The 25,855-nt window shown below is 35.5% G+C and overlaps 3 protein-coding genes and 1 long non-coding RNA gene across 10 annotated transcripts; 1 reads left to right on the forward strand and 3 right to left on the reverse strand.

Annotated features, from left to right (window-relative positions):
• Nucleotides 1-4,778: 4,778 nt before the first annotated feature.
• On the forward strand, nt 4,779-6,716 carry LOC121802495 (sphingolipid delta(4)-desaturase DES1-like). The gene is made up of 2 exons (XM_042202173.1): nt 4,779-5,040; nt 5,769-6,716. Exons 1-2 carry the CDS (start codon nt 4,891-4,893, stop codon nt 6,600-6,602), a joined length of 984 nt encoding a protein of 327 aa, XP_042058107.1. The 5' UTR covers nt 4,779-4,890; the 3' UTR covers nt 6,603-6,716.
• Nucleotides 6,717-7,328: 612 nt separating this feature from the next.
• On the reverse strand, nt 7,329-9,872 carry LOC121803461. Its single transcript, XR_006051011.1, has 4 exons — nt 9,533-9,872; nt 7,884-7,962; nt 7,764-7,802; nt 7,329-7,677 (listed from the first exon to the last, which is right to left on the reverse strand). It is a non-coding gene; the product is annotated as an uncharacterized LOC121803461 (long non-coding RNA).
• Nucleotides 9,873-10,311: 439 nt separating this feature from the next.
• Nucleotides 10,312-14,919, reverse strand: LOC121803038 (proline-rich receptor-like protein kinase PERK10). 4 transcript variants are annotated; one of them, XM_042202749.1, is made up of 8 exons: nt 14,570-14,919; nt 13,578-13,694; nt 13,133-13,258; nt 12,130-12,273; nt 11,683-11,817; nt 11,045-11,155; nt 10,734-10,843; nt 10,312-10,523 (listed from the first exon to the last, which is right to left on the reverse strand). In XM_042202749.1, exons 1-8 carry the CDS (start codon nt 14,805-14,807, stop codon nt 10,437-10,439), a joined length of 1,068 nt encoding a protein of 355 aa, XP_042058683.1. In that variant the 5' UTR covers nt 14,808-14,919; the 3' UTR covers nt 10,312-10,436. The 4 variants fall into 4 exon arrangements, with proteins under 4 accessions (XP_042058683.1, XP_042058682.1, XP_042058681.1 ...); XM_042202748.1 differs by having other exon boundaries at nt 11,045-11,152; nt 13,133-13,267; XM_042202747.1 differs by having other exon boundaries at nt 13,133-13,267.
• Nucleotides 14,920-17,086: 2,167 nt separating this feature from the next.
• Nucleotides 17,087-23,896, reverse strand: LOC121804545 (probable ubiquitin-conjugating enzyme E2 24). 4 transcript variants are annotated; one of them, XM_042204133.1, is made up of 11 exons: nt 23,458-23,896; nt 21,718-22,437; nt 20,594-21,111; nt 19,673-20,428; nt 19,428-19,559; nt 18,949-19,350; nt 18,804-18,867; nt 18,514-18,653; nt 18,122-18,433; nt 17,770-18,006; nt 17,087-17,512 (listed from the first exon to the last, which is right to left on the reverse strand). In XM_042204133.1, the coding sequence occupies exons 3-11, from the start codon at nt 21,098-21,100 to the stop codon at nt 17,471-17,473; spliced, it is 2,592 nt and encodes an 863-aa protein (XP_042060067.1). In that variant the 5' UTR covers nt 21,101-21,111; nt 21,718-22,437; nt 23,458-23,896; the 3' UTR covers nt 17,087-17,470. The 4 variants fall into 4 exon arrangements, with proteins under 4 accessions (XP_042060067.1, XP_042060063.1, XP_042060065.1 ...); XM_042204129.1 differs by having other exon boundaries at nt 19,673-21,111; XM_042204131.1 differs by having other exon boundaries at nt 17,735-18,006; nt 19,673-21,111.
• Between the last annotated feature and the right edge of the window lie 1,959 nt (nt 23,897-25,855).

Consider the following 25,855-nt stretch of genomic DNA (forward strand, 5'->3'; position numbering starts at 1 on the left):
ACAGAGTAGTACTCTGTCTACCAATAAATATTTCACTTTGATTTAACTCAATTTTTATTAATATAAAAGAAAATGAGTAAAACGAATTATGAAACGTATAACCTACTTTTATCAATACAAGTGATCAATTTTGCACTCTTTGTGGACTACTGAACAAAATTTAGTTGTCTATATGTTCACTCATCTTATTTTAAATTTAATCTTTTACTTTTCCACATTATGTTTTTAGCTTAGTGGACTCGATATACAATAATAATTGCATTTTTTTTAAAGTTTACATTCACCACTTCTTTAATTGTCTTCTATTTCTTTACACTTTTTCCTTTTCCTTCTTGAGTAACATTTTGGGGGGTTATAATATTGCTTATTAAGATGGACTTTCTTTTATTAAAATGGACTTTCTTTTATTAAAATGGACTTTCCACTTCCCATTATTGGATACAAGTTGATATATCTATCCAAAATACTCATTTTAGATATAAGCCCAAATTTATAACTTCAAAGTCATGTTCAAATAAGTATATATATGTATACACTACAACAATATAATGTGATATTACTCAACAAATAAAAGTTCAGTGTTTGCATATTATTGTAAATGCACGAGGCTTTTATCTAAGATATAATTGGGGTCAAATAAACAATGCTATAGAATGAGACAAAACAATACCATATAAAAAGTAGTAAAATTTATTTTAGCCATGTCTTAGAATGGGACGACGTTAATGATGCGCCAATTAAATTCAAGAATGAGGGAGCCGCAATTGTAAAGATTCAACTAGATCATCTAATTAATGATTTTATCGTTTACATTTATTATTCTTGTACTTATCTCACACTTATTAATCAAAAGATAAAATGTCATGTTTTCATTCATTGAGTAAACAAACTACCAATACACTTTTAAGTATTTACTTCAACGCTTCATCAAATCATGAAAATTTGATTTTGATGCATATAGTAGGCTCATATTTTATTTTATACTATCATGGTTTCTTTTCATTTGGGCGTGTATCAAACTCGATTAACATTCAACAAATCATATGCATGATACTTAGTTAGAGCTAATTAAATTTAAATATTTGTAACATAGGAGTGAGCCTTGCAGTGTATAGAAGAATTGTACAAATCCAATTTGGTAAAACGTGAGATTGCTTTTTCAAGGCAAAAGAGAAAGCGACGTAATTAGTTGAATCGCAGGAGTTTAGTAGATATTTCCACTTCATTAATGATTCTATCCATAGATGTGATATCCTCAAAGATATTCCAATGATTATATATGAAGCAGATATATTAATAATTGTAGTAAATTTTTAAAAATTAACCAGCGTGATGTAGTGGATGGATCAACCTCACGTCATCCAGATTTTAGATTTTACACAGGACAATTATTTTCAATTTTTCCATGCCCATTAATATCATCCTAAAACCCTATTTGAATGAAGCTTCTTGTGCTCTGTGAGTCATATATGGATCGAATTAGAAGTTGACATATGTCCTTCAATTGATCTGTTCCTCGATATATGAATTACCTAGAAAGTATTATTATTTTATTCATTCACCTTCAATTCGTTTCTTGATATTTAAATTAATATTAAGCAATTTTTTCCGTCATGATAATAGTCTGTTGAATAGTTGGGATTTATATTCTAGTTACTTATATTATATATATTGTGCCCATCATTTTATGGTGCCATAAATTGTTTTATAAGAATAACAAAAGGTTTCAACCAAACAAACTAATTCAAATAAATAACATATAGTATTAATAATAACAAAAATTCAACTAAACAAACTAATTGTCAAATTACGTTTCTATGTTCATTCTTAATATAAATAACTGCTACTTAAATCTCTAACTTCAGACATCCTTGCAAATTTGGCTCGAATCTTAAATATTTTTTAACTAATTATCAAACTACGTTTATAGATTTATTCTTAATATAAATAACGGCTACATATACTTAAATGAAGGGCACACAGATCGTACGAATTGGGTCATTATCGGATCACCCCAATATCAACCCAACTCAATAAGGTTCTTACCCAAACCCAACCCAACCCAACCCAAAATCACATTCTTATTAGGTCAAACCAATAACTTTATCATGAAAAATGAAAATAAGTCTTGTAGCATTTAGTATAATATGATCAGTCTTTTAAATATGATCGCATTGCCACAAATCTTGACTACTACTACTACTACCATGTTAGACCACCCTATTAACATCCTTCAGAAAAGACCACACTTACAAATATTTTACTATTTTGGAAGGAGGCTTCCCTCGTCGATCTAAGAGTGTCCAGTCGATCTAAGAGTGTCCACAATGGTTAGGCGCGACTATAGCCGTGCCTCGGGGCGGTCCATAGTGGACGAGATGTCCGCCCCCGTGGCGGACGAGGAGATGGGGGCGGTAGGCGGCGGACGACGGATAGGCGACGGGAGGGCGAGGACGCAGTGGGTCTCCTTTGCGCCGCGCCTGCCATAGTTACCGGCGATCGGCGCGCCGGCTGTCAGACGACGAATTTTAATTTTTTTTTATTTACCTCTATAAATACCACTCTCCACCACCTATTTTTTCACCATTTTCACACAATCCCTCCATTCACTCTCTACACTTTCACTCTCTAAAAATGCACGGTCGAGACGACGAATCACCCTACTCACAGGAATCAGGCTATGGCAGCAATCCTTCACAGCCGTCGACGGGCTATCCTTCACAGCCATCGGGATTTGGCGCCTATGCTTCTCAGCCGTCGGGCTTGGCGGGGCTTCGTCCCAGCCTTGGATTTGGAATCAATCTCCCCCGCCGTGGGCATCGAGTCCAAACCTTCCTCCATCTCAGTCGTGGAGGTCTTCTCCAATGCCCTACCTTTTCAGCGGATATTCATTGTATAATTTTACCCGTTTGCAATACAACGAATATTCGGCCTCAATTACCTCGTTTTCTAATTATTTACACTGCGATGATTTTAATTATACCTGATTAAAATTAAAAACATTTTAAAATGAAAACTGATTATAAAATTTGGGGGCTATTGGAAGTGTCCACCATAGTGGCGGAAACAAAATTTTGGGGCTATAAACAAAAAAACTGAGGCTATGGATAAAAAGTGGGGTGGGGCTATTGGGGTGTCCGCTTATAGTGGACACTCTAACGCTATAATGAGATAGTTATCCATGCATTGAATCTAGGCAAATAAAAGTCCTAATTCAGTGTACTGAAATTTAATACTCCATATGTAAGTAATGCTTTATTTTATCAAAAAAGATGGTGACACAAAAGCCAAGCCGCCTTGGGCCTTCACCATTAATTAGCCCACGTGAATTTTGTGCTATTCCATTTTCAGCCCAGGAATTCCACTACTATAAATAACAATCAAAACGAAATACTCCTACTAAATTTTTTGGAAGAAATAAAAAAAAAGTGGTGGTACGAAAATGGAAGGATCAGGCAATTTGAGGATGATATACTCAGTGAGGAGGAGGAGGAAGAAGGAGGAGTACCGGCGTCCGATTCCGAGGAGGGGGAGAGTGACGGCGGCGATCGTCACCGGATTGGCTCACTCTCTCTCCTCCATCTTTTCACGATCACAATCTTGAGTCTCTTTCCGCCAATTTCTCAGTCATCGGAGGAGTTCTTTGTTTTTTTTGTGGATTTCTTCGTTTTTTTTATACTAGTTTTGTACATGTAATGTTGTGTTGTTGGTGCTTTGAATGATACGTACTACTGTTGTATTATTTAAAAATATGCGAGTAACAAAGTAATTTTAAAAGAAACAAATCGATGATCGAAAAGGAAAATTAAGTCGTACTGTAATTTATATTGACATCCAAAGACTATTATTTAAACTTAAGATAAAATAAATTAATAGTAGTACTGTATTTCCATCGAACGAGAGACGGCATATTTTTATTTTCATTGTCAAAACAACGTCTCATTTTCTACCTTATTTTAAATATAAATCTTTAAAATCCAAGCTGACATTTGATGAACGAAATCATCTTTCTTCTACTAAAAATAAATCTTTTAAATATTTTTGCGAGTTTTATTATAGTCCACTTACTATTGATTATAAAACACAATTGTTCAGAATTAGTTCACTTAAACTCAATAATTTAGAATTTAAAGTTTAAAATTGACTACATATAATATTACTACTAAAAATAATCTCTTCGTCAGATGATTCATATTTCATTTTGGAACGTTCTAAGATAAATGTCATATTTTTTTGGTAAACATCAACACCTTTAACTAAACTTACTCAGTTGTCTCTCCTATTTTATTTTTAGTATATTTAAATAACTAAACGTCAATTTTTTAAATCTAATACTTTCTCCATCCGCCATTAGGAATCCCAGTTTACCATTTTAGTCTTTTTGCGGTTAGAAGTCTTGGTTCACTTTTATTATAAATAGTAGATAGACCTTGTATTCCACTAATTCATTTTATCCACATTTTACTAGCAATATCATAAAATAGGTCTCATATTCCACTTTCTTTCTTCCACAAATTTTCAAGGACGTAATAAGTAACTTTTTTTGAAATGCATGCCGAATTCAAATACAATTAATAATACTGAACAAATGGAGTATGAAAATAAAAGTGTGACGAGACTAGAGGTAATAAAAAGGAAAGTGTCAAATAAGGGACGGATCATGTAGTAGTAATAAGGAAAAGCGTGAACTTATTGTAAAACAAAACAATTCATGGTACTTGGCTATATATAGTATACTTCCTTTTCATATTTATTAAAATCATATGCATCCAATTTGAAAAGGGAATCAAAATCTAGCAGGGCAATAACGTCAAAACGTGCTCGTGCATTCAAAATAAGAGAAACAAAACTAGGCTGCAATCTGAGGGAGAGACAGAGAGAAGAGAAGGAATGGGATTTGAAGGGAAAGAGGGAGCAATGGCTACTGACTTTTTCTGGTCCTACACTGACGAGCCTCACGCTTCCCGCAGGAGGCAGATCCTCTCTCAATACCCTCAAATCAAGCAATTATTCGGCCCTGACCCCTTCGCTTTCCTTAAGGTATGTTTATGCATTTCACGTTTTGCAATGTAGGTTTTTATTTCCAGAATTCATACGAGATCTGTGCTGAAACTCATTTTGTGTTTGTTTTCTGCTGCATTCTGATTTTGGTGCATTTAATTTTGTGATTCAATCCTGAATTCATGGAAAGTTTTTAGCTGTTTTGTTGCCATTTTATGATCAATGCTAGGGTTTTTGTTAGAAGTGATCTTTGATGGGGGATTAAGCCATTCACTGCAAGAGGAAAATTACTAATTGAAGATAAAGATATTTAACTCTGTAAAAACTTAACTAGGGATAATGGATTTCATTTGTAATGTGGATTTAGTCTTCTTATTTGATCAGAGTTTCAAAAATCTTTGCCTCCTAATATTGAGAAGTTTTCTGAGATTCTTCTGCTAGTTTACTGTAACATTAGAATCTAAGTATTATATTGTTTGAGGAGTATCATTAGTATTTTGTATAGGAGTCTCTCCCTTTTCTGTTTAGAGTAAGACAAGAAGATCATTGTGTCGAAAATCCCCTGTTTTGGTTTTCCAATTTTGCATCTGTATGGATGACCAGTAGAGTCGAGGGTTGCTGTTTTGGGATTGGGAATTGGATGATTGTGCTAAACATGAACTTATTTAGCATTTATCGTGTCTTAAATATCGCAATGCACAGAATGCTTCGGAAAAGGTATGAGTAATTAGATTGAATAAAGCTTTACCTTGTATCCTTCATTGCAGATTGCTGCAGTCGTGTTGCTTCAGCTATGGACTGCGACTTTCTTGCACAACGCATCTTGGGTGAAGATACTTATAGTGGCATATTTCTTCGGCTCTTTCCTCAACCACAATCTCTTCTTGGCCATTCACGAGCTTAGTCACAACCTAGCCTTCTTGACTCCTGTCTACAACCGGTGGCTAGGAATCTTCGCCAACCTTCCCATTGGCGTTCCCATGTCCGTCACTTTCCAAAAGTACCACCTCGAGCACCATAGGTACCAAGGGGTGGACGAACTTGACATGGATGTCCCAAGCCTCACAGAAACCAAGGTTGTGAGAAACACAGTCTCAAAATCCATATGGGTTGTTCTCCAACTATTCTTCTATGCTCTCCGGCCCCTATTTCTCAAGCCAAAACCTCCCGGCATATGGGAGTTTATTAACTTCTCTATCCAACTGGCCCTTGATGCTGCCATCGTTTGCCTCTTCGGCTGGAAATCCTTCAGTTATTTAATCCTGTCCACGTTTGTTGGAGGCGGGATGCACCCCATGGCCGGACACTTCATCTCAGAGCACTACGTGTTCAATCCGGATCAAGAAACGTATTCTTACTATGGCCCTCTCAACCTCATGACATGGAGCGTCGGCTACCACAATGAGCATCATGACTTCCCAAGAATCCCCGGGAGCAAGCTGCACAAGGTGAGGGAGATTGCACCCCAGTTTTACGAGGATCTTGATTCGTATCAGTCATGGAGCCAGGTCATCTACATGTACATAATGGATCGAACAGTCGGGCCATTTAGCCGGATGAAGAGGAGTCAGTCAGTGTTGGACAAGAACAAGTCTGAATAGGCGTGTAAGATTTTTGAATTTGTTTGTTATAATTCTTTTCTGAAGCTTTCGGCTGTTTACTTATGTATGAAATTCTTGATGCTAATTATTTTTTGAGAAAGAATTTTGGATGAATTATTTTTCCTTGATTTTGAATAGTCATATTTCTTTTCTCACTAACATATCATCCCAGATCAAATTCAGAGTTTTACATATTCAATATTTTGCTGAGCTCTTACATTGAAAAATAGATTCAATGTAAGAACTAAATTAGACGAAAATTCAAGACTCAACAACAGTATCTGCTCTTTTGTATTGAATGCATCTTTTTTTGTAGCTTCCAATATTAACTACTTCCTGTATCATGCTACTACCATTTTTCTTTTTTGATTTGTCACAAACTACTTGCATTATTTAAATTTTAATTAAGAATTAAGGTATTTAATTAAAATACTAGATTTAATTAAGTGTTCTCTTATTACATTTAGAATACTAATTTAATTACACAAACTACTCAAACCTTAATTTACTATTCAAAACGAAAAGTGCTAGTAGAATGAGAGTATTAATCTTTATATCTTCTATTTTTCGGGAAAAAACACCTCCAAACAAAAGCTACCCCCTCTTTTGTTTTATTACACACTATTGGACCTCGTTTCATAGCCGTCCTAAATTAAACCGTGATAAATGTTGTAATTTTAGTCAATACAACTTACAGTGTGCTCAAATGCTGTTATGTGACTTCGAATTTTTACTGTAACCAGTCACCACGAGTAAAGCTTTTTAGTAAAAAAAAATCATACAATGCACACAGTTGCCCTTCATTTCAGTGCAGTTAGAACTAAAAGTTGTCATCATCATAAAAATACCCAGAAAAAAAATGCAATGCTGGGTTCTGAGGCCCTGTTGAGATATTTCTGTTGAAGTCTGTTGTCCGATTATATGCTTACGCAGAAGTGTTCAGAACCTCATCTCCACAAGGAACGTAGACGAGAGGGAGTCTGGACTCAGCAGCAGGTGGTCTCAGTTTCTCTTCAGGTGGAAGCTTCTGCGGTCTTGCATGAACTTGTTCCAGTTTCTCTGCAGGAATATCAAACTGCAAGACAAAAGAATAAAGCAATAGTTGAAGCATTATGTCAAATATTTATCTTGACCGTTTACTTTCAAAGTGAGCTTGCCTACCTTGTAACTACAGCCAGCTATGCAAGCACGAAAGCATTCCTGAAAGCAAGAATGCAATTAGGCACGACCAAGAAAACTGGAAGTGTTCAAGAAGTTGAGGTGGCACGAATCTCCGCGTACCTGACAGAACCAGGGGAACGATCAATATACGCACTCCACTGCTTGTCCTTGAGGACAGGGTCTTTGTAGAATACTCTCCCTAAAGGAAATCAGCACGTGATTAATCAGATAAACACGAACAAATTCCAACAACAAAAAGCAGGATACTCAGATACAGGTCACGTATATTGACTTACTTATAGGAGTCAATTTTTGCAAACAACCATCCATTTTACCTATTTTTATACCTGAAACCAATAATATCTCACACATACACTTCCTATATCATCGCATATGATAGAACTGACAATACCCGAAATGTTCATCCCAATAGAACTATTACAAGACACAACCGTTCTAGGGGCAGCCGTCCAGGTGGTTATGTGTCTCTTTCACAAATACGTACAAAGTACTACAATAAAAACTGCCAAAACAAGACTACTGAAACGCCTCTAAGGATAAAGGCGTTATAACCAAGATACGGTTAGAAACATGGGTAAATGTCAAATTGGGAAAAATACAATAAATCATTCACCATTCATAACTGATTCTCCTTACCAGGCTGCTGCATATACGGTTCACGACCATCATGATTACTACCAGTTTGAGGTTATACTACATTACAAGAAATATCTATCAAATACATGTATGAAATACCCCTAAATACCTCAAAACTCTCCCACAAACAGCAATGCTGTCTCCTTTATACAGATTCAAAACAAAATAGTCCTCCACCCTCAAACACTTTGATCAGGGGTTCCAAAAACCTAACAAAAAAATTATTGTTATTATATTTGTTTAAAAACTAATATTATGATTAGCAAATTTCTGTCTTTACTGGGAACGGAATCCCCACAAAGAAACTCATAATAACTAGGTATTTATCAATTGCAATGCGATGCACGAATGCAGCGAGAAATGGATGTTGTTCGTATCAAACTGAATCCCTCCATCATTCGAGAATATTCTAATAGTAATTCACAAGTATTGACTACTGATATACTGCTAGTTAGAAATACCAATACATGCAAATCGGGAAAAATACAATGGCTCATGCACCATTCATAACTAATTCTCCTTCGTGAGATGCGGAACATCACAATAATTACTTGTTTGACTACTGTCATCTCAAATACACATGCAAAATACTCCCAAATCCATTCTATGCTTCAAAGTAGAATGACTCTCATGACACAATATTAACCCCCGCTCTCTATATTCTTTGAAGACACAAAGTTTGACTGATGCGCGTTGGGCCTACTGCACATTGGTCCTCAATACCTCAAAACTCTCCTACAGGCCACAAGCAGCAATGCTGTCTCTCATATATAAATTCAAACCAAAATAATCCCATTTTCCATAAAACTTGCTGTTACAATACAATCTTCAAACACAGATTTGCTCAGAAGTTCATAAACATAACTTCAAAACTAATGTTAATCATAAACATATTTCCATCTTTTTGATGGAATCGGCATACGGAAACTCATTATCATTCGAGAATATTCTAACAATTTAAAAGTATTATCAGACAGAATCCAGGAAAATCAATCACACACAAAAAGCTTCTAAATCATAACCCTAGACGTCCGGAATCGACATCTGCATGGAGCACAAAACAAAGAAATTCAACACTATTTAAAGAAAAAAAGGTAAACAATTGAAATTACATGGGATTTGGAAGAGAGAAACGTATTTATGGATGCATTGAGAGTTGCATAGAGGCGCCCATTGCTCTGGAATCATTCTCTGTGATTAATTCTTTGTTTTTGGTGGTAAGGAAATCAATGTGTTTCGACTCTGTGCACTGTAAAATGAATTGAAGAAGCAGAGGTTATTTTGGTCATTTTAAGTTGTTCATTTAGCTGGGCTTCTTATTGGGCTGGACTCGAAATGCCATATTATTCTTACTGATATTCTAAAGTATTTTTTGAAATATATAAATCCAGATCGCTTAGTTCTACAACGGCAATAAAATACGAACAATTATTAACTTTTAAATTTCACCTTTTAATTTGATATGATAATTATTTTAGATATGATAATTAAGTGAAACTTACTATTTTTAATTTTCGAATTTTTTAAAAGGTACGTTAGGCATGATTATTTTATACCACTAATGTTTACTAAATTAGATATGATAATATTATGACTGAGATTTATATAATTATTTGAGATAAAAAATTTACTTTTTAGTTATTGCTACTTCCTTCTGTCTTCTTTAACATTCCAAAATAAACTTTCTACACGACAAGAGTATTACAATTAAGTTTGATTGAGACAAAATGGCCGATTTTTACCAGCACAATTAATTAAAACTAAAATAAAAGTTAAACAAAACCCTTAAAATATTAGTATTATCATTCACGCCCAGACGTTTTGTATTTCATAGCTCGAGTCGAGATCCAAAAAATAGAATGAAATACGAAATGAGACGCTAACAATGAACTGATGCAACGTTTTGAAGCTTTTAGCATATTACGCCAAATTGATAGAAGAAATGGAAGGAAACTAATAGCTGCAAGATATACAATAAAATTAGTATGTGTGATTAACAATTCAAGATTGTACAGGCTACCGGACTCCGGTGGAACGATGTCGTCTTCTCTGATCTCGAGCTTGCGCCTGCTGAATGGAAAGAGGAGGCCGCCTATTGTGTGCCTACATATTTAGGTGAGATATCAAATATTGAAAAGCTATCCCTGCTGGAGGTGTTCAAGTTGAGTCTAATCCATCTGAAAACTCAATCGTTCTAGGTCAATCACCCAAAAACGCTCCTATAGCTTCTATACGATTATGTCTAAGCGATATCAGAATGCAGGTGGTGGTTATATCTTATCATGTGGCCTGTAGACAGAAAGAGATACGTACCCCGATTTCAGTCACAAAACGGCAGGAAGAGCATTGAACTGCTGGTGCTCCATGTGGATACATAAGGAGCACTGCACAGCCTCCGCAATTTACTTGGCCAACTTCATGGGCTGCAGAAGGTTGGGTGACATCAGTCCAAGGGCTCAGACGACATAGTTAGGATATCAAAACCATCAAGAGCAAATTTCAACATCCAACAGGCATAGGACATCTTTTTCAGTGGAATGTGGAATGCGGATAATAAACAAGTTACTTAGACATGACAAATCTTTGGCTGGAAGCGACTGTCTTTTGCATCAAGCGAATGTTACCTGCTAGGACGAAATTGACTTCCTGGCATCCTGGGCATCTAATCCACTTTGCTCCTTGTGGATACAGACACAATTTTCGGCATGTACCACAAACTAGCTGTGCTTTCTCTGCTTCAGTACAGCATTTCCAGTGTGAATACAAGTATCAAAAGGTGAAAACCAAGCAGAAAATATGGTGTGCGTTCTTTGACGGAACATGCTAATGTCAGAGCTCCTCTCTCTCTCTCTCTCTCTCTCTCTCTCTCTCTCTCTCACGCTCACACAATAAAATAGCCATTGTAAAATTTTGACCATCATGATATCAGATCTAATGAATCCACTTTGCTTCAAGATTCTAAAAATTAAATCTGTATCAATTGTTTGAACATAAGCCTTACTTTGCAACTTAAGCTCGTATATATTTGGTCAAACTTCAGTTCAACGAAAGTTAACACTAAACAGAGAATCCAAAACTGACAGGAAGCTAAACTAAGCTTGCAAGTTTCTTTAAAGAAAATGGTTACTTAATGTGGAAGTTTTAGATGCAGACTCATTTTCAACAAGATATGTATTCACCACAACTAGCAGTCACTAACTTAAGAAAGGAACTACAATTATTGCATACCTGGAAATAGGAAATCAGTGATGAATGTACTCACCAGAAGATGATGATTTAGGCACTGGCGTCAATGAGTGTGGCTTTGACTGAAGCTGTTGAAGAGGAGATGCAGGCTGTGGCATAGGTGTTGGTCTCTTCTCATCATTCTTGTTTTCTTCTTCTTTGTTTACTGCATCTAAATAGCAGAGCAAGGACAAAATCTGTCAAAGCTAATAAATAAACTTCATTTAGCACTCCTCACATAATACTTTCAATGAAGCATAAATAATTTCAATTAAAAAACAGCAAGCCATAGGAAACCGGTACATTTTGCCTCATTACAGAGAGCAGAACTTGAAATGACCCAGAACAGAAGGCATGAACCATTATTCTATAAATAGTAGTCAGAGAATAATTCGTCCTATGAAATTGAAGAGATTACTGAATACACAGAAATTTGAACATGAAAATTAGAATTATTACACGGCAAGGTATCCAACAAACATACCAGAAGGCTGTTCAGATAACAGCAGCTGCTGTGTTGGAGGTGTAGCTGGCGAAGACTGCCCTGGCGTGGGGATCTTTTCTGATTCTGATTGATGCATTTCATCATCCATTTCTGTAGTTTTTGGTTTGCTTCCCATCTCACAATCTAAAATGTTCCAAGTTAGCTGTCTCTGATACTATTCAGCAAGCAAACATATATGCAGCTGTTACACATTGTGTGCCACTTCCTATTAAAAATGACCAAATATTTACATATTTCTCCAGCTTCTATCACCAGAGGTTAAATATCAAGATTCCAGACACATTGATGCATATGATTTCAGATATTTAAATCTTTTCTTATGTAATTTACATAATTTCACCAGCTTTTATCACTGGAGGTTAAATATCCAGAAACATTAATGCTATGTTCATGTTGAGAGAGTTTCGAATGATTGTCCGAAAGCAAAGAGTCTAGTGGCTGCTCTAGATTACTTAACAGCGATCTAGGAAAGAAAAGTCGAAACTAGTGTTGATGAATTATGTCTGTTTAGGAAAGCCTGAGAGGAACTTGAAACTAGTACAACTAAGCAGCGGCATCAGCTCTGTTGTCAGTAAAGTGATAGCAGAGTTGAGTTCTCAACTTAACTCAGGGGTGTTTCAGTTATCACATTCCCTGATCATTCAGCATACTTTTTTTAGCTGTGGATCATTCAGCATTACTAATATTATGTACGGAGTATCATATTCATATTATGTTAATTTGCATCACTAATCCAACATGAAAATCTGTTGAGGATGACAGATCCAGTTGACTCAAAAGAAATCATTCTTCTGACTAGGAAAACGCACAATACAATGCTATTATATTATTACAATTTTCATGGATTGAATATATACAATACACATAATATGCATTTCATTATATGGACAATTGGACATTATACCCTCTTGAAGAGAATGCATCACAAATTAGTTAATGTGCCACTCAAAATAGAAAACAAAGAATCCAAGGCATAACTCACTGGAAGACACAGTTGATGGTGGCTGCAGTGGTGGTGTTTGTGGTTGTGGCATCTGACACGTCAGCACTGACTCCCATCCAGGTGGTGGACCTTCATCTAAGTCTTCATTGCTCTCCTCCTTTACATCTGAGATGTCTGGGGTAACAAATCTAAGGAACGGTACACAAAGTATAGAAAGAATATGAAAGAATATAACCACAAAATGAGTAAGGTTTATACACAAAGACTTCACAAGCAAAAACATCCGACATGCAATTCTCATTTTCCCAATCATTTAAATAATCATTATTCATATGAAAAGCAACATTTAATCAAATTACTTAAGAGTGGTAAGTTGAACTTAGAAATACCTAGTCTAGTCTGATAATTAAATTACGCTAGCTGAAGAATGATACCAAGATGATTCACAAACCAAAACCATTAAATAGTAAATAAAAACTACAACCTGTTGGGCTTGGTGTCGTGTTTTCCAATGCATTTACAAGTTTACCAAACTCCCATCCAGGTGGTGGCCCATCATCATCATCTTCATCCATGTTGTCTTGTTTGCTGCTTGTCATATCTGAATGTAATGAATGAATTTTTCTTAGACTGATATTTCAGGTAAGCAAACAAAGCTAACATGAAATAATCACAAATGAAGAGGATTCGTTAGTGAAGCTTTAAAAAGTCCAAAGGGAGAGATACAGAGAAGGTCTTATATCAAACATAGCAGAAAAGTGTCACAGCTATTACTTGAAGCCAATGCAATGTAAAAAGATAACTGCTGGAGAAGTTATATAACTAGTTGATTTCATTGATTTTGACAACAAAAACTACAAAAATGGACATAGAATTTTTTCTTCCCCTTTTCTTGGTTGATAAAGAGCCAAGTATCCAATGATAAATTAATAATTATAGCTCTGTGTCCTTCTGTTCTTTCTTATCCTACCTCCTACTGCTAGATTTTGCAAGCTTAAAAACATTGTCAACAAATGCCACATGCCAATCTAACGCAGCGTCCATAACATTGATATACAGAATGTAGCAATCCTTGCACAGAGATAGGGCAACACCGCAATCCGCCTTCCCCAAAAGAATAAAAAGGACAAGCCTATAGCATCTTTAACTAAAATCAATTCCAAACAAATCCAGAAGTTGTATAATTGTTCAATGTTCACCAAAATCGACTAAACCAAGCTATAAATCTACAAAGCAGAATACTAGCTCATGAAATCCCTAAAACACGGCTAACAACGATACGATCATGAAAAGAGGTTGTTTATACTGGAGTAAACCACAATATGACTCTACTCAGCAAGATGCTATTATTATTTTGTTTTGTTTTGTTTTTTTAGAAGAAAACTTAAGTAGTCGAGTAACACGAGACTGGGGTAATAGAAGACTATAAAGTAAATTGTTGAAGAAAATGAGTTTAGCTCCTAATTTAGACCTAACCAGAAGAAGGGAGTAATTGAGGGGGTTTGGGGGCGACGAAGTTGAATCCAGGCGGTGGTCCATCCTCTTCCTCTTCGTCGTCGTAATCCGGCGGCTGAAGAGTGAGAATGAACTGGAATCCAGGCGGAGGACCGTCATCGTCTTCTTCTTCTTCTACTACTACTTCTTCGGCGGCATTAACAGCTGCTGCTGCTGCTGCTATTTCCTCTTCTTCTACCATGCTAATGTCCTCTCCCATCCCTCTTTCTCTCAGAGTCTCAGAGCTGATTTGAATAGAGTCGCTTTGAATTTATGCAGAGCCTTCACAAATCACAACTACACCTTTATTATTTACATATGCCAGGTTCGATTTGTATTTGATGTAGGCGATGATATTATATATGCGAGGATTAGAATAAAGTACGTTTTAATTGAAAATTTAACGGTTTAAATGAAATTTTTAGGCCTATTTGTTTTGTAGAATTTTACCCTTGAGTAATTCAACTCCTGATTTGTAATCTGATAATATGGATTTAATCCTATTTCCTTATTTTCTCTTTTCTATTTGCAAAAAAAATAAAAAAATATTAAGGTTAATTTACAATAAATTAGTTGTAACTAACTTTTTGAAAAATATCACCTAACTCATAAATGCATATAACTTTCTCGATTTAAATTATATTTTCACACAACATATATCAATTAAAGATAATTTCATAATAATTCTAGTGAGATCTCACTTGCATATGTTCCGATGTCAAAATTTAAAAAAAAAATAAAAAAAAAATCATTTTTTCGTAGAGCAACAAATGTCAACATAGTATATAAAATATGTCAATATAATACATTTAGAATGTCATTCTTAAAGCGTGTTGACATTCTCAAAGCATTGTGTTTATATTTTCAAAACACTATATTGACATTTTCATCCAAAACTCTAATTTGATAGTTCTTTTTATCTTTTTCGATTTAATTAATAAAAACTAAAATTACACGTAACAAATTTTAGACCACTAGATTTCTAAAATCCTATAGTTTTAAATTAGTTGTAGTTAGTAACTAGAGAGTGAGTTAACAATTGATCACTCCCCTTATTGACAATATTCATATTATTTAAGCATAAAAAACAAAATAAGATAACATGGTTAATTAAATTGTATTTATTTAAATATATAATGACGTATTTATGATAATTATCGTGATAAAGATTTATAATTATAGTAAATTTATTAGTACATTTATAAACTTATTATACTAATAAAAATTTATAATTATACTATATTAGTAATGTATTAAATTTTAATTTTAAATATCTTTATTATATTTAATGATTATGAGTATGGTTTTTATATGTAGTTTTATTTAATACATTAAAAATATACTCTCTCTATCTCACAGTAAGTTAAAGTGACAGTATTTATCTTTTCTCTAATCGGGTAGTGATAAGTGTACATAATTGTGAGTACATAATCGAACTTTTTTAACATTTAACATTGAAAATCGATTCATAAACATTAATTGATCTAAAATAAATTTCATACTAATCATTTTGAAACACTTCAAATAAAATTAAAATTTTAACTTAAATATTTGTATATTTAAGAAAACATATATTTGTTTACTAAATATTGTATAATTAATTCGAATCAAGCTCAAAATCATGTTACAATTTGACATAAAATTTCTATGTCACTTCTTTCTTATTGCTACAAAATAATATAACAAATAACAAAACTAATTTTTAATTAAATTCAATTAAGTTTAAATTTTAAAGGATATTATGTACATGTACAATTTATGTATATTTATCTTTTCTCTAATCTAATTGAAGATAGAGTAAAGTAAAACACGGAATAAAGTAGGAAGTTTTTAATATGCATCTTATTAATCTAATATATTTATTATTTAATATTTTATAATTAATTTGCATATGTATGATATTGGTAATAATTTAATTATAAAAATTTGAGAAAATATGAAATCATTGATAATCTCATTTTATGAAATAAATATGTCATGTAAATAATTTTTTATTTTAAATTTGAACAATTTTTTTATAAAAATAAATTAATAGTGCGTGCATTTTACAAGTGTTACACTAATTTATTTAATAAGGTAGTTATTTTTAAATAATTGTGTTTGTTTTATAAAAATTAAATAAAAAGTAATACTACGAGTTATGAAAATGAGGAAAGTTTTGCAGTTTTTTGGAATTCTTATTCCCTAAAATATCCAGGGCTATTTTTAAATTATAGAATACTGTACTACTATTTAATTATTTATTATTTATTTTTTATACAACTTCAATAACCATTAATATTACTACTACTATTATTACCAATATTAATATTGGGTTATCAATTATTATTGTTACTTTTATTTTTTATTAATGTTAATATTACAACATAACTAAACACCCACCAAAGGTATAGTATATGAATGATTTGTTGCATTTTTGAAATAGATATAAAGATTTTTTTTATATATTTAATAGATAATGGGTGAGAATATCTACACACAAATTAATAATAATAATAATAATAATAATAATAAATAATACTACTAATAAACTTGTAATAAAATTTCAATGTGTCATGGCAAAGACAATTAGTCGCTTAATTACCATTATTTTAAATACTACATAAATAGTCTTAGAATAGATGGTAAATTCTAGTATTAAACTCTATATATCATCTTTAAAATGCAAAATATATGTGATCTTCTGCAGATGGTGAATGCTAATGCAAGTGGCTGGCTACACGATCATATTGCTGTTTTTTCACATCCAAGAAGTCATGGTTGGCTGCCCATCTGTGGACAAAGTCCTCAAATCTGCCATCACGTCATCGGAGGGAGCCATGGCTGCCAGCTTCATAGCCGCGACAGCCTATTTCCTCGTCCTTCTCTCCTCACTCCACAACATCATGAACCCCTTCGCCCTCCGGGCTTAGAGGCGAGTTCATTCTAAGAACATGGAGTCTCATTTTAGCTAAATATTCATTCAATTTCATAATTTTCACAAATCACAATGGATCAATACGCAGCAGTATATATATTACAATCAGCAAACTTATGTCTCAGTTTCTGTAGTCTGTATAATGTAGAATGAACTTATTCAACCCCACTCATACATATACATTTACATTACATAACACACACAATCATATACCAGCAATAGTAACATACCATAATTTCAAGGTATAGGTAGATTATCATGGAACCTGGTCCAAGAAATCAGAGGTGTCGATGCCCTTGTCAGAGAAGGTCTCGACGAGCCTGGAGTAGAGCTTTGCGAGCAATATCTTGAAGCCCGTTGAGCTTCCTCTCTGAACTTCCTCATCAGCTTTTCCACACTCAAATGGGTTCCCTATTGGAGCACCTCGCATGTATGCCTTGCAGGCCAGTAAAATATTCTTGCACCGGCTTCTAAAGTGCTCGTCCACAAGCGCTTCAAAATGCTGTTCATTTTTCAGATAAAACGAGAGTTAACTTCGAGAATGATACTACAAGTCTGACCCCTGAGTCTATGAAAACTTGTTTTATATCAACGACGCCTTCGTTAAATGGTTTTACCTTTGGAGGCCTGCGTAGTAGGAACATCATCGACCTGCAGCTGACGAGAAATGCATTCTCGTTGTAGCTGAATGAGTTCTTCTCACCCTCGGCTTTCCCCACCTGTGAGTCGTATCCAGCCTCGTTGAAATAAGGCTTTGCATTGAGGACAAGGGCCTGGAGAGAGAGCAAGAGCTGAAGGATGGTTGAGGATGATGGATTCCAAACTTCACTCTCGGATCCCGTCCATGTATTCAGGAGGCTGAGGCAGACCTTTCCCGATTCATACAGGTTGGGATTGATGCGAAGTCCACCGGAATTGTAGTAAACCATCTACAATATCTTGTGCTTATAAGCATCACATAATCTTTCATTGGATTAGTTTAAAAAATTTATTGGAGAACCCTACACACCGGTGGCACATTAGGATATTCCGGGGGAAGATAGATGTCGAAAAAGAACAATCCATCGTGATATGGGGTCCCATCAGAGCCTACAATTGCAGCTCGGAGCAACTGCATTCGTTCCTCATAGACACGCACATAGATCGTTTCTGTTCACATTTTTTCAAATTTTCGTTTATTCAAATATGAAAAAACAATTCAAAAACTAACATTGCTGCTCCTTCACTATTAGAATTTAAATGGAACTGCTCTAATACCGAATACTAGAGATATAGATCACGGCGAGGTAAAATTCTCACCAGGAATGTCTTTCTCAAGAATGCTCCATTCTTGGTGAACCTTCTTTAACCAGCTTCGTTTCATCTGAAATATACCAAAACACTGAGGCAGAGAAGGACAAAAACATATCGGTATTATAACATAAAAAGAGATTCTTATGGTTACCTGAGGAGACTGCAGGTTCATCCCAGACTCTTTGGCAAAGTGGTGGTCTGAGCAATCATTAACCATGTCAAACCGCCTAAACAACCAAGAACGCTCGCTGCCAGAGGGCAAAGTGATATCATCGTTAGCTCGTGTCGTCTGCAGCGAAGTCATCTTTTCAGGCGATTCCATATCATCCTCAGCTGGAAATTGGGCATCAAGGTTCAACCTGCAAAGTTCGAGTGCTTCCTCCTCGTGTGGGGCGTCCCCAACTTCTGATGTGCATCTATATCCACTATACAGAGACGTACCCAGAGTCCCGAGTAGGCTTGACGTCACACGTGTCAGAACCCCCAGCACAACTTGAGAAATAGAATGTGAGCCATGGTTTTTTGCAGTGTCATCATCGAGACCAAATACATCCTGCATAAATTTCCGTTTAGTCAGCACTAGAATGAGACCGTTAGAGCAGAATGAGACCAAAGGAGAGTTTGGCATACCTTTGACTTCTGGCCAGAAATTTGGTTCTTCAGCGGAAGTTCCTCAATCGGAGTTTGAGCAGTTTCGTCACCAAGCACAGAAGAAGCTGCGCTTTCACATTTGTCAACTCTATAGATCTCATATGGTGCGACCTATAACAAATTTCGAATATTCAGCAGAAGGAATTTGGAGCAAACAATGGAAAACATTTAACAAGATGGGAATAATCGATAAAAACAAACATGATAGTATTAAAGAAGGATACCTCAGTAACAGCACCGGTGCCCCATTGCACTTGTATAGCTTCGTGTTTGAGGCCAACGACAGTCCCAAACTGAGATAGGAATGTCTTGTTGAGATATACTGTCTGATCTACATTGTTTTCCACGGCTCCCAAATCTTGTCCTTCTCCCGTGTGCACATTTGGTACTGTCAGGTCTGGAGAATCTCTGTCTGAGAGATCAAGAATGCCCTTCTCGGCACTAAAAACTACCTCACCCAAGCTGTAGCAGTAGTCGGGGTGTTCGACCAACTCATAAGCACTCACGACCTCCTCTGTTTGTTCTTCCTTGGAGCCGATCCGATCCGGAGAGGACTTGCACCATCTCACCTTCACAGTTCGTTCCTTCGGATCCACACTTCTAACGACTCCCCATCTCTGGGGCCTGGTAACTTGAGAGTCATCATCCACTGTTCCCTTCTCCAACACAAATACGTCAGGCCAAAAGTCATGAGCGTCAACAATATTCACAGGGTAGACCAGACACGAGTCCAAACCGAGCGATTGGGTCCCATTCTGCCAAAGCACATCGACTTTAGTCTTTGTCTTCACGATAACAGCGATGTTCTGGAAATTAGCTCTCGTGTCCCCTTTACCAACAAACATTTCCGATTGTTTCGGACCTTTGAGCAGCTCTGATGCATAAGAATACGGCAGGCTCTGCTCGACCGGAAGAACGCACCAATCACCGAGCTGCCAATTCGTCTGACCACAAGGCAGCACAGATAAGTTCTTCACATCCTGCAAACACGGTGGAGTAGGTTCCTTCTCATCACTTGAAACGGCACAACAGAGCCAATCAACATACACGAGCCCGGCATCCACATCACAGATGGTGCCTTGCTCGTGTTTGTTCTTTCTAATATCACACAACCAGCGAGTGGATCTTGGAACAGATGACTCAACCTGAACTCTTTGACCAGGATAAAATGGATACGGCAGATCTTCACTGAAATCTTGAGATAGAGCAACGATCCTCTCAGGACCCTCGGCGTTCAGCTGACACTTTGTACCATCGTCAAACAGGATGGAAACACGATCGACAACCTTTTCCACTTTCCCAAGCCACGGACCGTATATCACACAGTCCCCAACAGAAACCGACTGTATCTTCTGAAGATGCCTCGAATCGACGTTTTGAGTTTTAGTACCAAGCATATTTTCCAAATCCACAATCATGTCCACATTGACAACCTTTCCCATTTGTCCTAATGGATCTGAAACCAAGCAAACTACGTCCCCATTCAAGAACCCTCTCTCGAACATGAGAAGATCGTCTATCTTTTGGATGGATTCTTCAAGCGATGAGAAAATGTTGCAGGCTTGAGGACCATACAGAAATTCAATGTCCTCCTGATCCTCCGAACCGCTGCTCTCACTGAAGCTGTCGAAATCGCTGCGTAGCGAATCCATTATGCCAACTCCTGGAGCAACAAATAATTGAGTTAACTATCAACTAACATAACCGAAAGGCCGGTACCATCGCAGAACTGATGATGACAACTTCCCATCCATACCCAAATTACACTTATTCGTTTCCAAAATCAATTGAGATTACTTCATAAAAAGTTCAACTTTGCATGTGCATAATGAACAACTCCGACTAAATTTGTCGGTCAAGTAGGCCAAGCCTTATTAATAGTTTACACATTTTTACTAGTTTACAGGGTCATTTTTTATTTTTGAATAGATTTGGTATTAGGAGCATGTTAGTAACTTATCATAATAAAAAATGTCAAATCAAGCAAGATAACGTCTCACGCTTGAATCAAACCACTATCCAGTATCCACTTATCAAAATCTTACCCTTTAAAATGCACTCCTCATGGGAAAAACTTATCTTGCATATTATACACTATAGCTCCAATATCTAACATTATTCTTTTAGCTACGTTGCAGTACTCGAATTACCTCAACAAAGCCTCACAAACAATAACAAACCAAGACACTCCACATTGCATATCTTACAAAATTTTATTTATTTGAAGGAAACAAATGATGCAATAAGATAAAGTAAAAGATAATCTTACCGATTAAATTACTTTGCAACTGTATAAGATCAAGTTCCAACCGGTAACCTTTTGCAGACGAAGTGATCTTTAAACAGGGATTAGAAGCCTAGCTCGATAGAAACTACAATGCCTCTAATTTATGTATATATAGATAAAATTACCTCCGGTAGAGGAGATAATATGCCAAAGGAGATTTGCCCAATGAAGGGAAGATTATGGTGGGATAAAAGGAGTGGAAACACTCCAAATGCCAAAGGAGATTTGCCCCTATAAAATAGGGATGGATGGAGTTCTAAGACTCCGGAATGCCAAAGAAGATTTGCCCTAAGAGTGGATGCAAAGTTTCACCAACAAATTTAGTGGGTTGAAATTGTGGAAGGATTGAAGAGCGCACTCGGTAACGAATTCCAAATCACTTGTCTTGAGACTAAGCGATAATTTTTTACCGGCATTAAGGATGGTGATCAAATTAAACACACTCCTCCACAAGATCACCTATATTGCCAAGTAGAGATTGGGAAACCAAATAAGATCCACCCCCTTCCAGTTCGCCCAGTTATAGCATCACTTGATGCCAAATGACGTGGAAGAGTGATCCAACTAAACTAGGAGATAGTCCTTGCTTGAAATCTTGTTGTCCACGCCCTATATTTCTTTTGGTTTTCAACTTTGGCCGAGGATAACTATGACTACGAAAGACAAGGAAGGCTTGCCTCTTAATCAGTATCACCAAGAAACCTGCAGAAATTCAACCCATTTCAGTTAGATAAAAAAAAACAAAGCAATATACATATACAACAAATATGTATACTAACATAAAATATTCTTCTCATATGAACATTTTTCAAGTACACTTTCTTTCAAGTTTGGTATGATCTATGAATCAATACGAAGACAATAAAGAACATCATAAAAAAGATTAAGTAAACAAAATATGAAGAAATGTTTTTTTCTAGCATCACAAGATGCTAACACACAACAACAATAATCATCATAAGCTAAAGAGTAAGGGAGTAGGCATAAGTATAACATATGAGATAATCCAAAAGTTAGGTTTCCAAAAATATTTCAATCATTTTCTTTTTACATTTACATTTTCCTACCAGCATTGGTAGCCACAAAAGGGTTAATGATCTTATAATACCACTGTAATTGATCAACTGTTGCATTGCTAAAAATTCATTTAATTTCATCTGAAATACCACTGTATTTGATACTAACAGAAAATTTTAAACAACAAAAGTTCAAATACAACCAGATTGTCAACATTGACAGTTCAAGCAAGCAACATGAAACAGAAAAGTCCCAATATGAATAAATACTTCTAACGTGTATCAGTAACATCAATGATTTCAGCAATGGATATACCAATTCAATACGATTACGTTATAAGAAATCTTGATTATATATCATCATCTGTTGCTGGTGTTTTCTTCCACGAGGTGAACTGTTCATACAAAGTAAACTTTTTTCTTTATTCCTTTTGTTTTCCCCCTAAATTCTTTATGAGGTAGGCAAGCACTAAAACTGGAATTTTTATACTACTCGGCTGCAGATTAAAATCAAATAGTTCAAATTCCATCCTCCAAATGCAACCTCGAGAAGTCATACTGAAATCACTTAATTTTGAACAAATAAGATAAAAAAAAACTCAAAAAAAAAACATTCTAACTACTCAACCATAGATAAGAAACATGATAACACAAAAAATACAACAAGACTAGAATCTCCAATACACAGACACAAAAAAAGGTATACCTGATGTCAGCTTCCAATCAAGAAACCTCCATCACCATTATTCCCTGATCAACAAAAACTAAGGCCACAGCTCCAATTTCAAGCAAAGAACTTCTCCTACTTTCTCCACTAATCTTGTCTACTTATTTTGCAAATAACTACGAATTGCTAACTAAAAAATCAGAGAAAACAAGAGAAACAGTGTAGGGGAATTTAGAGAGGCCAGTAAGACACCCTCCAAATCCCCTCCATCAATCCATTCTTACTTCTAAACATGGAGTAGATTGTCCCTTTTCTTTGGTACCAAAAAATAAAAAGAAAAAGGAAATACAACAAAGAGATTCGTGTTTATTTGTGATGTTTGCTGCTGGCTGTGTTTACTGGATTTATGGAACTGATATATCTGCTTCCGTGAAGAGAATATCCCACAGTATCTCTCTCTCACATAGGCAAGCTCGTACCGCCATTAGTGCTTTCTGAACCACTTTCTCTTAGTTTTTAATTTAAACTCAACTCCAAATGACCAAACTACCCTTTTTTTATTTGTTTCTACTTTTTTTTTACTCTATCATTGCAATTAAAATACAATTATGGTTGATTTTTCTTCACTAACTTAGTAGTACTAGATTTTATATCAAAATTAATTTGGGCAAATCTTTATACTACTAATATAATAAGGTTGCGAAGTTCGTATATATATTTACACATTTCAAGATTCATGTAACAATTTGTATATTTTAACGCCAATCCACATAATTATATCACTATGTTGCCACTTTAGTTTTTATTTGGGTAGAATTCAAAATGTGATGAATGACAATAATATACTCCCTCTGTTAAGGATGCAATCTTTAACCTCGCACAAATTTCTCCGTGAGGTCGCGGGAACGTTTGCCCGTCGATCGCACACGATAAGAACTAGGATCAATTCCTCCGTGAAGTTGCGGGAATCTTTGCCCGACGATCAACAACGACAAGAACTAGGGTTTTGAGTTGTTGAAGAAGAAAGTAGCGTAAAAAATAGTTTATTTCGTGAATAATTCCTAATTATGAAATATTCCCACATATTTCTAATGTGGAATACTCAAACAAATAAATATAATCTACTCTTAACCAACTAAGCAAAATATACTAAAAAGATATTAATTACTAATATATGCGAGATATGGAAGATATGTCCCGTAACAACTCCCCCACTGTTGAAATCCACCTTGTCCTCAAGGTGGAAATCACGAAGCAACGACGAGAGTTGAAAGCCCAAAAATTGTTGAGAGACGTCTCCTCCTGGATCAAACGCACAAGGAACAGCTGAACGTCTCCCTTCATTCTCCAGATTCGCCAACGGATCAACTTTGAACTTGTTCTGGAACTCTATCATCCCTTCCAAAATCAAGATCTCGTCCTCCTCGCTCCACAGCCTCTCAATGAAAGCACCACTTGTTAAGGATGAACTCCTTAACCTCGCACAAATTCCTCCGTGAGGTCGCGGGAACGTTTGCCCGTCGATCGCACACGACAAGAACTATGATCAATTCCTCCGTGAAGTCGCGGGAATCTTTGCCCAACGATCAACAACGACAAGAACTAGGGTTTTGAGTTGTTGAAGAAGAAAGTAGCGTAAAAATATAGTTTATTTCGTGAATGATTCCCAATTATGAAATATTCCCACATATTTATAATGTAGAATACTCAAACAAATAAATCTAATCTAATCTTAATCAACTAAGCAAAATATACTGTAAAGATATTAATTACTAATATATGCGAAATATGGAAGATATGTCCCGTAACACCCTCCGTCCCAACTTAATTGTCGCTCTTGGAGTGAGCACGAGTTTTAAGAAATGTAAAGAAAAATTGGTTTGAAAAATTAGTGGAATGTGAGACCCACTTTTATATATATATTTTATAATAAAATGTGAGTGAAGTGAATTAGTAAAATGTGAGACCTACTTACCATTTATGGTAAAAATGAAGTGTGACAATTAAGTTGGGAGAGACCGAAATGAAAAAGAGTGACAATTAAGTTGGGACGGAGTTATAAAATTATACTCTCTTCGTCCCTACAAAACGGCCTTGTGTAAGAAGTCAGGAACCATCAATCACATTATTTTCGATTGCAAGTTTTACGACTGTTGCCTCTTGATATCATTGTTATGAATGATTGAATGAAACCTTTCCTTTTAACATGTCTAGTAATACCACAACATGCTCTTCTTTTGATTGGGTTGTCTATCCTGTAAGTTTTATAAGAAAATTTTAATTATTCCGTTCTATATCATGTTATGGTCTATATGAAAAATTCAAAATAAAGTTGCATTCGAGGATTAACATACAAATTAGGAGATAGAAAAGAAAAGACTATTTAGACATCTTCACATGTGAATTAAAAATTGGTGTGGTCTTCTATTATTATGGT

The sequence above is a fragment of the Salvia splendens genome, chromosome 5, assembly GCF_004379255.2.
Source record: "Salvia splendens isolate huo1 chromosome 5, SspV2, whole genome shotgun sequence".
Lineage (NCBI taxonomy): Eukaryota > Viridiplantae > Streptophyta > Magnoliopsida > Lamiales > Lamiaceae > Salvia > Salvia splendens.

Coding starts and splice junctions, on each gene's coding strand:
- LOC121802495 (XM_042202173.1), top strand. CDS start 4,891: ATGGGATTTGAAGGGAAAGAGGGAGCAATGGCTACTGACTTTTTCTGG. Junction 5,041..5,768: donor ACCCCTTCGCTTTCCTTAAG/GTATGTTTATGC, acceptor CCTTCATTGCAG/ATTGCTGCAGTCGTGTTGCT.
- LOC121804545 (XM_042204129.1), bottom strand. CDS start 21,100: ATGGATTCGCTACGCAGCGATTTCGACAGCTTCAGTGAGAGCAGCGGT. Junction 19,560..19,672: donor GCACCGGTGCTGTTACTGAG/GTATCCTTCTTT, acceptor AATTTGTTATAG/GTCGCACCATATGAGATCTA. Junction 18,654..18,803: donor TCTTGAGAAAGACATTCCTG/GTGAGAATTTTA, acceptor AAATGTGAACAG/AAACGATCTATGTGCGTGTC.
- LOC121803038 (XM_042202747.1), bottom strand. CDS start 14,807: ATGGGAGAGGACATTAGCATGGTAGAAGAAGAGGAAATAGCAGCAGCA. Junction 13,695..14,569: donor TCAATTACTCCCTTCTTCTG/GTTAGGTCTAAA, acceptor CATTACATTCAG/ATATGACAAGCAGCAAACAA. Junction 12,274..13,132: donor ACCATCAACTGTGTCTTCCA/GTGAGTTATGCC, acceptor GGAACATTTTAG/ATTGTGAGATGGGAAGCAAA.